The sequence below is a fragment of the Lemur catta genome, chromosome 23 (assembly GCF_020740605.2).
Source record: "Lemur catta isolate mLemCat1 chromosome 23, mLemCat1.pri, whole genome shotgun sequence".
Taxonomy (NCBI): domain Eukaryota; kingdom Metazoa; phylum Chordata; class Mammalia; order Primates; family Lemuridae; genus Lemur; species Lemur catta.
The window spans coordinates 13,916,457-13,928,824 of record NC_059150.1 but is presented as its reverse complement, the minus strand read 5'-3'; the positions used below and the strand labels follow the sequence as shown (position 1 = coordinate 13,928,824).

The 12,368-nt window shown below is 39.3% G+C and overlaps 1 protein-coding gene across 1 annotated transcript in view; it reads left to right on the top strand.

The window, feature by feature from the left end:
• LOC123626785 (estrogen-related receptor gamma-like) overlaps positions 1-12,368 on the top strand; it is a 69,335-nt gene that overhangs the window by 34,377 nt on the left and 22,590 nt on the right. The window contains exon 2 of the mRNA XM_045536017.1: positions 9,824-10,239. Within this exon, the coding sequence (XP_045391973.1) occupies positions 9,824-10,239 (416 nt within the window). The remainder of the gene's footprint in view (positions 1-9,823; positions 10,240-12,368) is intronic.

Below are 12,368 nucleotides of genomic sequence, written 5' to 3'. Positions count from 1 at the left end.
AGAACCAGTTTATGTCTCTGTTGACATTGTGTTGATCTAGGGAATCAGAATTAAAATGCAATCTTCAAATGCTGAAAAAATTGCGTGGACCCCTTGTAGCCAGACCCTCAGGTCTGACAAGCTCAGGAGACAAGGGCTAAGGCTGCCTCTTACAAATCCACGTGGCGTTTGGGCTTACGACATATCAAGGAAAAGGAAATAGAAGAGAGGGAAAAATCACTCCAAAAATGAAGAGGAGATTCTTTGAGCGAGCAACTAACAGTTGGTAGAAATGAAGCTTCCTACTGGCAGTCAAATCAAATGTAGTAACAACTCAACGGCTCCCCGCTGCTTGCTGACAGCATGGTGTCACACACTGGGACAAACATTCACTTAAACACTGATTGCAGGGAATTGCCCTTTCCGCCGACGCCTCCCACCAAAAACGTAATGAACAAAAAGAGAACCATTTCTAGGAAAAAAAAACCAAGAGTCCTGCTCCCCAGCTCCTGCAAAAGGATCGCTGATCTGTCCTCTTGTAGCCCACTGGGAACGATTCTTCAATTGAATGTGGTTGCTGTAGTTTCACTGTTATGTGGCAAGTTGTTCCTCCTGACACACACACACACATACCCTGCCAGGGTCCTGAATGGTGACTGAGTACAGTAGCAGCTAAGGAAATGGAAGTTTGGGAGTGTGGGGATTACACCTCAGTGCAGTAGCCGTTGCTCTCCAGGTTTAATCAGAGTCACAGGACACAGTGGTTTTTATTTGAGTTAAAAAAAAAAACATATATATATATATATATAAATGGCAGAAGTACTTTAGAAAGCACGTAGGCAGATCCTCTCATTTTACAAGTGAAGAAACTGAGGGTCAGAGTGGTCCAGTGACTTGCCTCAGATCACAGCGTGCCACCTCCAGAGCTAGAACCATGTCTCCTGCTCTGTCAAGTGCTGTAGGAAGGCAGGCTTTCCTGGGAAAGGAGATGAGCAATCTGGGGGAACTCTGGGGCAGTCCTTTTTTTTTTTTAAATCAGTTTTTTAGAATGGCAGATTAGATTTAGAAATTTTTCTCTGCACGTTTGTATTTGGACTTCTGAATGTGACAGGCAACAAGCACATCATGCCACAAAAACAAATCGTTAGCCATTTCCGTGGCTTGAATTAAATATATGTGTGGATATATGTTATTTTTCCTTGCCTGCAAGTAGCAGCCCGTGTGCTTTAGCTTCACCTTCTCTCCGAGCAGCTAGCTCATCGGAATGTGCCTCAGAAAGAGGACAGAGGAAGAACTTTTAGGATTAATAATTAGCTGAGTTCCCCTTCTCTGTGCTTCCCCTGCCCCCACTTCAGCTGGCCAACACCTGATACCAACAGAATATAATCATAACCTCTGCCATAGATCACCCAAGACCAGCTGCATTTGCATCCAGATGTTAACTACTGCAGACTAAGCTATTAAGTTAAAAGTATAAATATAGTTTAACTGCTCTCCAACAGATGTGGTTTATTATCTCTGGTTGTGCTGTGAATCTCCCACTAATATAAAAATTTTCATATGTGCTTGAAGCAACCTTTATTTCAACAATGATTTCTTCTCAGCATTTAGATTTTCTCACCACTGTAATTCACCCAGTTGCAGCGTAGGTTTTAGAGTTCTACTGCAAGTGAACTGGCCTATCTTTATGGAGGCAGCTGCTTTATTAGTAATTATAATTGCTTTTGCAAAACATTTTCTTAATAAGTAAAAAGGGACATCAATACTATGATTTCCATATCCTTACATCAACTTCTGGTAGCATTCTTATTTCCTGATTCAGTGTAACAAAAGAGAATAGGAAAGAGAAATTCAGGAAGTCTGAGCTTTCATTGACCTGGATTTGATTTGTGAACTCCATCACTGGAGTGTGTGTGTAAAGCATCTATATTCAATTGTACTTTGTAAAGATCAGTGCATAGACTTTCTGTGAGTTGAGTATCTGTTTATTTCTTCTCCAGTGCAATGCCACGGAGGTCTTCATTTAGCTGTCAGTCCCCTCCTGTTGTCGACTTCTCTTCCGTGTGCTTCTTGACTGCTTGAGAGCAGAATTGTCTGAACACAAGCAAACTTTATTGATCCATATTTCTGTTTGAAAGACCAGAGATTTGTAGAAGTAGGAGACTATTTCTTTTCTCTAGCAAGCTTACTGCGGAGGAGGTCTGCTCATGGCATAGTAAATCTCTAAGACGGAATAAATGTTACATTCAGCATAAATCGTAAGCTTCATTTTGATGATTTATCTTATGTAGATTTTTTTACCCCATACAAACCTTCCTTTTTAGCAGTGGTCCCCACTGTTGCCAGGGGCTGTTTCACTCTACCTTGAGTGTGGTTACCCAGCCAACATTATTAGAACATTTACTACTTCAAGTGGGTTGACTATAGGGTACACTCTTCCAAAGCCCTTGTTGTTCTTAGGCTTTTAGTTCCAGTGAGAGTAACTTGTGTAAAGCAAGAAATATTTTTTGGGATCAGAGATAAAATCTGTTATACGTCTGAGTTTCTGAGTAGGAGTTTTGTTTCTTTTTAGATTCTCTTTTAAGATCCATAGTTGTTGTGTAGTTGAGCAGTTGTGAGCACATAGTTAATTAAGCTGCATTAGGGCAAATATACACACTTGTTAAAACACTTAATTTGCCTCAATAATATTGATTACATGGCAGAAGTTTGTTTAAACTAAATGATATTTCCCCCCTACTGTTACAATCTTTGAATGCAATCTGTATAATAGCTAATAGCCATCATCAGTTAAATATCATGTTAGTTATAAAGTAATGTCATAAGAATTGATTTGGACTTGGCAGTGGAGGGAGGAGAGCTCTCTCTTCAAAGCCGATGTAGATGATTAGCCAGAGTTTTAAGCAGAATCATGGTTCATATAAACTGTGTATATTTTATAGACTTATAGCTACTCTATATTACATGAGTGCCCATTATATTAAAGAAAAGCTCAGACAGTTAATTATGTAAAACATCATGTATGCAATTACCCAGCATTATTATGTATTTAACAGGTTTATTGATTTCTCAGTAGCTCACTTACTGTATTTAGAGCTATAAACAAGAGGTGCTTACCCCCCAGATTGAAATAGGTCCAAGAAAACAAGCTAAGGATAAATTACACTACTAAGCGCCTCTGCATCAGATCGAATCCTTAAATACAGAAACTGTCAACAATCATAATGTGCAACACATTGTGATATTGCAGGACCATTTCTTTTCCCATTAATAAAGTTTATCAACCAGGGAGCATAAGAAATCACCTGGCCATACAAATTGAAGCAACTGCAATTTCCTACATCTAAAATAGTCTGGATAACTTAAGGCAATCAGTATTCGTCTCCAGCTTGCGCGGCATAGTAAAATGGGATGCTGGTGTGTCTACAGGCATTTTCTAACTCATATATCCTTACAACACCCCCTAGTCCTCATTAGTTTAGTCACTCTTATTAGTACATTTTTCTTGCCATTTTTCTGGGCCTTCTTTGCTGGAAATGAATTGTCTCCATTTCCCTTCTCTTGTTTTAGGTTTCACAGCAGGAGTGGAGACATAGGGTTCCATAGGGATCTCTGTATTTCAGAGTGGGTGACCGACCATCCTCGTTTACCTGGGACTGGGCTTGCAGTACTAAAACCAGGATAGTTGATCAAAGTAATGTCAGAGCTAAATTGAATAGGAAAGGACCATTGAACTCTAGAACCCCCAGAACAGACAGGGTTTCAGGGAGGTCTTTCCTGGTAAGGGTTTAGTCATTAAGTATGAAGTTACAATTCATGGGGCACTTTCCTTTCAATAATCAGCCAGAAGTGAGTTGAAAGTCTCTTGTTTATTTGTCCTGAATTTCCTTTTTTGGTATAGTGGACGCCCTTTTATAGAGTTGGGAGAGCTGTTGGCTTAGATAGAGGCTCTAATTTGTTTTTTTTAAGGGGCCAGCTCCTCGTCTCCACACTACATAGCTACGTCTCTTGTCAGCAACTCAGCCACCGGCTTTGGGGGCAGCTGTTTCTTTACTCTTGTTCTTGATGGAATTAGTTAGAAAGAGTTGTTTGGACCAAATGCACAATTTATTTGTTCAAAGAATCAAGAAGTAGCGTTACTAAATGATTATGATCCTGTTATTCAGAACAGAAATCTATTCTATCAGATGGGCCTCAATGTTTATTAAAGAAGGCCTTAAAATTACACGTAAGTGTGTGTGCATATGTGTGCCCATGTGTTTTTGTCTTCTTAAGCATATATGGGTCAGAATTTACAATTCTTCCTTTACAATTAATGATCTCCTTCTGTTAGGTTAACCAGGCAGACCTTAAGATATTTCTTATTAAAAGAAAAAATCCTTTCTCTTCTTTCCCCAACTAAGCCAGTGTACCTTAATGCAATGATGATATGTTAGACCCAGCAGTTGTCAAAGCATCGTATTACTGTGATGCCATAATGACACCCTGTCTCTGTAAAGTAGTCATGTTTTCTCAAATCACACGTTGCACCGTTGATTTCTGACATGACACTTCATTCGGTTGCTTTCCCTTTCTTCAGCATCACCATTCTCTGACAATAGCAGCTGGTGCCCATTTTGTTACTAAGTGATTCACATTTTGCCACTTTACGAGAGTGCAATTAGTTGAAGCAGGGGGGGGAAAGAAAGCTCATTGTAAAGTAGCGTGCTTGAAGTTGTAACTCAGGCTGCCATGGGAGCTGCTGGGGTCATGGGCTCTGAAGGCAGTACCTCTGGGAGCTGCAGCATTAGTCTGGAGGGTTTTTCCTAAAAGCATTAAAAAAAAAAAAAAGAAGAAGAAGAAGAAAGAAAGAAAAGAAAAAGAAAAAAAGAAACCCCTGTACACTACTAAGAGCTTTTTATTTCTTTAAACAAAAGTACTTAAATATTTAATCTGGTGATTTCAGAAGGTAGCAAACGAACCAATCGCCATAAATTCATTTCTATCTTGAAAACAGTGAATAGGTGGTGTGACTTGATAACCTTCCTTTCTAACCCTGAAATTCTGTGATTTGGTGAAAGGAAATGAGGACTCTTATCTCTCTGTGTTTGTAAACTTGCAGGTGTGCTGGCTTCAGTGTTCTTACACAAAAGTAGTGGAAATAAAATTTTAAAGCGTTTGGAATTTTCAGTTATGAAGAGTACTTTTTCAGGCCCTGGAGAATGACAAAGAAGAAAAGCAAATGGTGACTTCTTTAGTTGACATTTGTTTAGCCTATGAAGGTATCCATCACTGGTATGAGTATAATAAGAGTTGCAGATCATCTTGCCTTAGTATAACAATCAGGAAGGTCTAAGACGACCTGTACACACATGTTCCTTATGAAACTTCTACGCACCCTTTTCTCTATTTCCCTGTTTTTCTAAATGGAGAAATAAAGAGTAGCAAATAATTTCAAGTTCTGTGTAAAGCTCACATGATGAAAGATAGCTGTTACTTAAGAACTTATATTTCAATGAAAGGATTTATAATTTATAACCCTATAGAACATTATTGTTAAAGCAACATTTAACAATTAGCAGTATTGGGTAAGCTTAAGTCCTTTCTTCAAAATGTACACCACTCTGGACATCTATATACGCATGTGGAAATTTAAACTCGTGGCAATTCATTTAAGATCACACATTTACCTGGATCTAGGTAGAATCTCCTAAAATAATTAGGCTTGATAATTACAATATAAATTGAATATTAACATCCAGATTATCTTGTTTTCCCCTATAACAGCAACTTTAACTGATTCTTATTCTTTCTCTCACTTTCTCTCTCTCTGTGCACACATATGCACACATTTAATTAACTTTCAAAAATTACATCTTTAAATAGTCCAGCTAAGAAGTTTTATTTGTCTGATCGTTAGTATCTAACACCAAAGAGGATTTTTACCCTGGCTGGCCCATATGCAGAGCTAAGGAAGCAAGTTCCTATATTGAAGTATGATAATCAGAATTATTTGAGACTATATCTCAAACTGTGTGTTAAAAATGCTTGTTATAGCACTGAAATTTCAAGAAGCCTGTTTAATTTTTCAAATTTGGTGTCTTATATAGAAACTGAATGTTATTCTTGACACAGTTATTTCCCCTTCCAGTTTATTCTCAGGGTATTCATTCGGAGATTTTTGGACAGTAGCTTGTCTTGCTCCCTTGTTCTTCTCATTTTTCTTAAAATAAAATAAAAGTAACCATACTAAGGCTCTAAAATAAATATTTCCCACATATTTCGACACATGTTATTTCTATTCATAATTCTTAACTAAATTTAGATTTTTATTAATCCAATGTGACTTAAAATTTCTGCATTAACAGTACAATGTGGAATTGGGCTTATTCTCTTTGGCTACAGATAAAGCCATCATCTTGAAAATGGCTCTTTCTGACAAAAAGGTGTTCTTTTGAAATAAAGTCTTATTCACTACATTCCTCTTAGAGTTAATGTGAATTTTAGTGCCTCTAATTTTAGATTGAAGTGAAGTCTAGAATAAAACCCACCAGCTGACAATTGAATTTATAGATAGTTGTGAATATTTCAGGCTTGAATAATAGAGCTGTAGAATTTCAGAGACAGAAGAGGGAGAGAATTAAGACTCGCTGTAGTTTTAGGTTATAATGTAATGGTGTCTAGGAAGTGTTCAGTGTAATGAGCTAAGTAGTAATTAGGAGACAACTGTGTTCTTTCAGAGAATCTGTTTAGGCGTCACTCCAAACCCTGGGGAGGGTGATTCAATAGGACAGTCCTGCAGCCAGTGTGGTGGCCCCCTCTGCCCTCTTCCACTTTTGGGTGAGCTGTGGATATACTTGCTGAGAAATAAAAGCAGATCTCTGTGTGCTACCTCTACCCTGCTTGCTTGGCTAATTTTAAAAAAATGAGTAAACACCATTTAAAACTCTCCTTAGCTTCAAAGCATTTCTGCTCTGGACTTTGGAGTCAGACCTGAGTTCAAATTCTGGCTCTCTTGCTTCCTAACTGTATGACCTTCTCCAAGTTTTGGAATGGCTGAGGCTCGGTTTCCTAAAGAGTAATACCATCCTTTCAAGGTTTCTTGGGGATTCAATGAAGTACTGTTTGTAAAGTGCTCAGCTCAGTCCCTGGCATGTAGTAAGTGCTTGATAAATGGCAATTTGTGACTTTTATTATTTCCACCGGGCAAAAGGTATTAATTAAGGAAGCAGTTCATGTCAGGAGAAAAACATGTACAACCTACAGCACAAATCCAGTTTGTTCATTTTCATTTATGGGTCAAGTGGACAGATCTTGTTTAGGACAAAATATTACCGTTGTTCCAAGGACTCCCCTGGCAGCTTGTGTGTCCTGAATTTCCTTACTGCCACCAGGTTATAACCAAGTTTTGGATGAAACAGCTGCATGGAGAGTCCCTATTTTTCAGGGACTTTAACAACATGCATTTGATACATAAACATTTGGTGACGTGGTAAATAACTGTTCCATAAATTGGAGGATAATTTCTGGCCTTGCTCCTTAAATCAAGAGTTCTGCAAATTTTAGAAGTTCCTGAGAAAAAAAAAGCATTAGGGAAAGAGAATTGGGGTGAAAGTGAACATAATAGAGGATACAGAAAAAGAGAGAGAAAGGGGGTGGGGAGAAGAGGGCTGGAAGAAAATGTGGTATGTTTTGTGATCAAGCAGCTCCGAGCAATTCTTCTCTGGAAGAAAAAAATAAAAAGTATAAAACAGTGCTTTGCGGGCAGATGGCGAAAGAGTTAATTGTCATAGCTGTGAGAAATTCAGTGCTAGAGAGAGGAAAGGGGAGCAACCATGGTTTAGTACCCTAATAACTTCTAACTCTAGTCTAAGATCATAATGTATGTGCGAGCAGTCCAGTAATTATAAGGTAATAAGTGAAGTGGTGGTGTAAGTGCTCTAAATTAAAAGGAATTCACAGGGCTGCTGTAAGTCAGTGCCGACCCGCTTTCTTTCAAACGTTGACTTGAGGGAAGTGCTTAGCCCAGAGTGCAAGCTGGGAGACAAGGAGAGCGATCTATTAATTACAACACTCATTAACAGTGACGGGTACAAGGCAGCAGATGCAGAAGGGAGAGGACGCTGTGGTTCAGGCTGGCGAGGGGGATATTTTTCTTGCGCTGGTTCTTGAGGAAAGGACAACACAAGTGGGTGGGCGAGAGCAGGAAGGTATTTGGGGGGCTTTCTCCTTCCTCTTTGACGTCTCCACATCTTGATATTGCTTGACGTTAGAAAGCAGAGCAAAGCTTGCAAAGTAAAATAGCTTTGTTAAGAGGCAGATTCTTGCCTTAATGCTTTGCTCTTGAGACTGCCTTCTTGGAAGAGTTAAAGTGAACATTCCTGATAGAAAATTCCATGTTTTCCTCCATTTTAAAGTCACAGAACAATGGGAGGAGGAGGAGGACCTGGAGGAGAGCACGAAATTTGTGCAGGGATGAACTATCATTAGATTTATTGTGAAAGAGATAATTGCATCCCTTTGGTTAGCCTGTGACTACTCCCCCAAATTCTCGTGAATGACCATTACCCAGTGGGATTCCCATAAATCAACTTTCCACTGGGAAGTAATTATCTAAGTCCCTTTCTCATCTGCCTGCCACCTCTTCTTTCTATAGTGGGCTCTCGGAAGGTTCGTAAAGACTTTGCTAAAAGGGGTTTTGCACTATGGCTAAACAGACAGAAAATAGGACGAATTATATCTTTTCATCTAATTACCTTTCCTGAAATTCAATCACTTATGGGTCCAATAAAGAAAGAGAGGTGATGTGTGCTTCTTCTAGATAAGAGAAATAGTTTGTCAGATCAGATGCTTCATCATAGTTCCTTTTAGGAGGTATGATATTAAAAGACAAAAAGCAGGTGGGTAGACCCATCACAAATCTCATTTTTTCAGGACAAAATTTGATGCATTTCTACTTTTACTGAATATAAAGTACAGTATCGGATTTATGGACTCACATGTATACTGAAGGCTCAAATGGCTTTTACCAATTCACCTCTTAAACAATAGCAAATCACACAAAAATGCATGCACATATTTATTAATCAATGCTGGTGATCATTCACTAAATTTTCCAGGCTCTAGGAAATAATCCTTAAATATTGGCTAGAGTTTTATACTTGATGTTTTTCTGTATTGCTAAATGGCTATGAAACAGAGCAATTTAAATAAAGAAACAAAGTGATTGAGGATATATTCCCTATGTGTTTTAGATCAATAAAAGACACAGTTATGCTTATGGAAGCATGCTGACAAACAGTAATTACAGAGCTTAGGATCATCTGTTCGGTCTTGAAAATAAAAGTTTGATTCTGCTCATAATAAAATGATTGCAGCATCAGCATGTGGAAGGAAAGGCAGAGTGAGGATAAAATACAATTTTAGAAATGATATAGACTTTGCAAATCACCACCTCTTCCATTGACAAATTTAGAATCCAGACAGTTGATTTAGATATTGACAGTGGTTCTCCAAGAGAAAGGTAAAATAAAAAGCAATTGGACCCTTTAGAGCTTTTGTTTATGGCCTGTCTGGGCACTTTGATGTAACCCTGTCATGCCCTTATGCTGATTACCTTCTTGTAGAACAAGAAATATTGACTAGAGAATGAATGATGTGTAATCCCTAGCCCTTAGGAAGCACTCTCAAAGAGCAGTGTCTTTAACATATGAATTCTTCTATATTTTTTCCCTCCTTTTATCTTTCCTTTTTGCTTTCTCTATTTTTTTTTCCCACCATCTCTTTGTTTCTACCTCTTTTGGTTTCTGCATTTGACACTCTCTCCTTCTCTTTCTCTCTCTGTTTGTATCTCCCTAAATCTCAGGCTTCTCTGCAGAATGTCAAACAAAGATCGACACATTGATTCCAGCTGTTCGTCCTTCATCAAGACGGAACCCTCCAGCCCGGCCTCCCTGACGGACAGCGTCAACCACCACAGCCCTGGTGGCTCTTCAGACGCCAGCGGGAGCTACAGTTCAACCATGAATGGCCATCAGAACGGACTTGACTCGCCACCTCTCTACCCTTCTGCTCCTATCCTGGGAGGTACTGGGCCTGTCAGGAAACTGTATGATGACTGCTCCAGCACCATTGTCGAAGATCCCCAGACCAAGTGTGAATACATGCTCAACTCGATGCCCAAGAGACTGTGTTTAGTGTGTGGTGACATCGCGTCTGGGTACCACTATGGGGTAGCGTCGTGTGAAGCCTGCAAGGCCTTCTTCAAGAGGACAATTCAAGGTTAGTGTTGGATCTGGGAATACCCTGCCCCCTTCCAACCTCACATCATGATCTTTTTTTTTTTTTTTTATAGTTCTTATCCTCATAAGTCAAGTTACATAGTCTTAATTCTATCTTGAGTAGAATATAGAAATAGATTAAAATTGATAGTGGAAGATTTCCCCCCCTATCCATTAATTCTTCTTTCACTATTAAGCTCTAATGATGCAATGATAATAAGCTTTGGGTGGAGTTTAAAAGAGCATAGCTATTATTAGAGCAATGCAGATCAGTATGGCAACTGAACAAATGTACCTTGGATTAACAATGCTTCTTACCTCTTTAGTTCTTCCTATAGGTGCATGGGAGTAATAAATACCTTAGACCAGTGGTTCTCAAACTTGAGCATGCATTACGATCACTCGGAAATCTTGTTAAAATGTAGATTACTGGGTCTGACCTCCAGAGTTTCTCATTCATTACATATGGGGTAGGGGCCTGAGAATTTATGTTTCTAAATATAAATGCTGATGTTGTAGTACTGAGACCATACTTTTGACAACCACTGCTCTAGACAAATTTAATTATCTACGCATCTTCCTTCTTTTCCCACCTTTTGAATGAATTAGTATAAAAAGACTTCAAAATTATACCAATGAAATTACATCTCATTATAAAATACACCTCCAAAGTATCTAAGTGGTGCATACCCAAACCTTTATGTATTTCCAGATTCATAAATAACATTATTTCACACATAAAATGTAGAAAAATATGACTGAAATTTGTATGTGCCCCTTTAAACTAGAAATCCACCAATACAGAAACTCAGCTCATTTGACAACCTGTAGATACATATTCTGGCACAAAATTAGATTTCACTTTTGAAAAAAATGAGAGAAGGGAAGAATAATTATTTATTGAGGATCTATAGCACACTCATGATTCTGCTTAGAAGTCTGCAAAATATATCTTCTTAACAGCCAATTATGGACACAAAGTCTGTCTTTCCACGTAGAAGTGGTTCTCAAGCTTGCCAGCTCACTGCAGTCACATGAAGACTTTCTTTAAAAAAAAAAAATCCTGATGCCAGGGCTCATGCCCCAAATTCTGAATCAGTTGGTCTTGGGTGTAGCCAGGGTAAGGGGGTGTGAAGACGGAGCTCTGTGGCTAGCGCGTGCTCTGGCACAGGCTTCAGAAATTGGAAGAAGAGGCGATGGCAGCAGGCAGGTGAGACATACTCTTTATTGTCGGGGCAGGGTGGGGGATACAGCATTGGCGAAAAGCATGGCTGAGAACATGGTGAGCGCTTATATATGGCTCTGAACAATAGTGGCAATGTGCCATGGGAAAGCGTGAGCGCATGGGTTTACACAGGAGATAACACCTTGGTTGCGTAAGTGTGCTGACTCATGCCTCCCCGGAAGTCTGGCTAGCCAGGGGGCCGGGCCAGAAAAACACTGTGGCCGTCATCTTAGTTTGGCCTAAGAAACCTATTGCCTATAGAAATGCATTTTCCCTTCCAGGGGGATTTCTAAAAGCTTCCTAGGTTACCCATAATGCAAAGCCAAGGTTAAGAACCACTGCACTATACTGTGCTGCAGTCTACACCAGTGATTCTCAAAGTATGGCGGCACCAACAGTATCAGCATCACCTGGGCATTTGTTAGACATGCAAATTCCCCTGCCTTGCTGTAGGAATTCAGTCTGAATTTCTGGGGGTGGGCCTAGCGATCCGTGTTTTACCAAGCCCTACAGGTGATTCTGATGCTCACTCAGGTTTAAGAACCACTGCTCTGTACCATGTGAGTGTGATATTTACCACGGACAGCTGACCGCTGTCATCTTACATAACTTAAGTCAGTTTACTTCTACCCTTAATAACTTTGTGATGTGTAGTTTTTAAAGTACAAAAGAAATAATGTTTGTTAAGCTCTTATTCTTTTAAATATTTTAACAAAAGGTGAGTCTGAAGCCCTTTGCACATAGAGGAGTCTCCCACCCTTCCCTTTTAAGAGCATCTGGCGGTGCAACTCTTAATCAGTTTCACTGAAGATTTTAGTGACTATCCTCAGTGGAAAATGTTGTACCATCTCCCCCTGGCTTTTGTGTTGTCTGCTACATAGCTCCCTCGATCTGATGAGAACTCA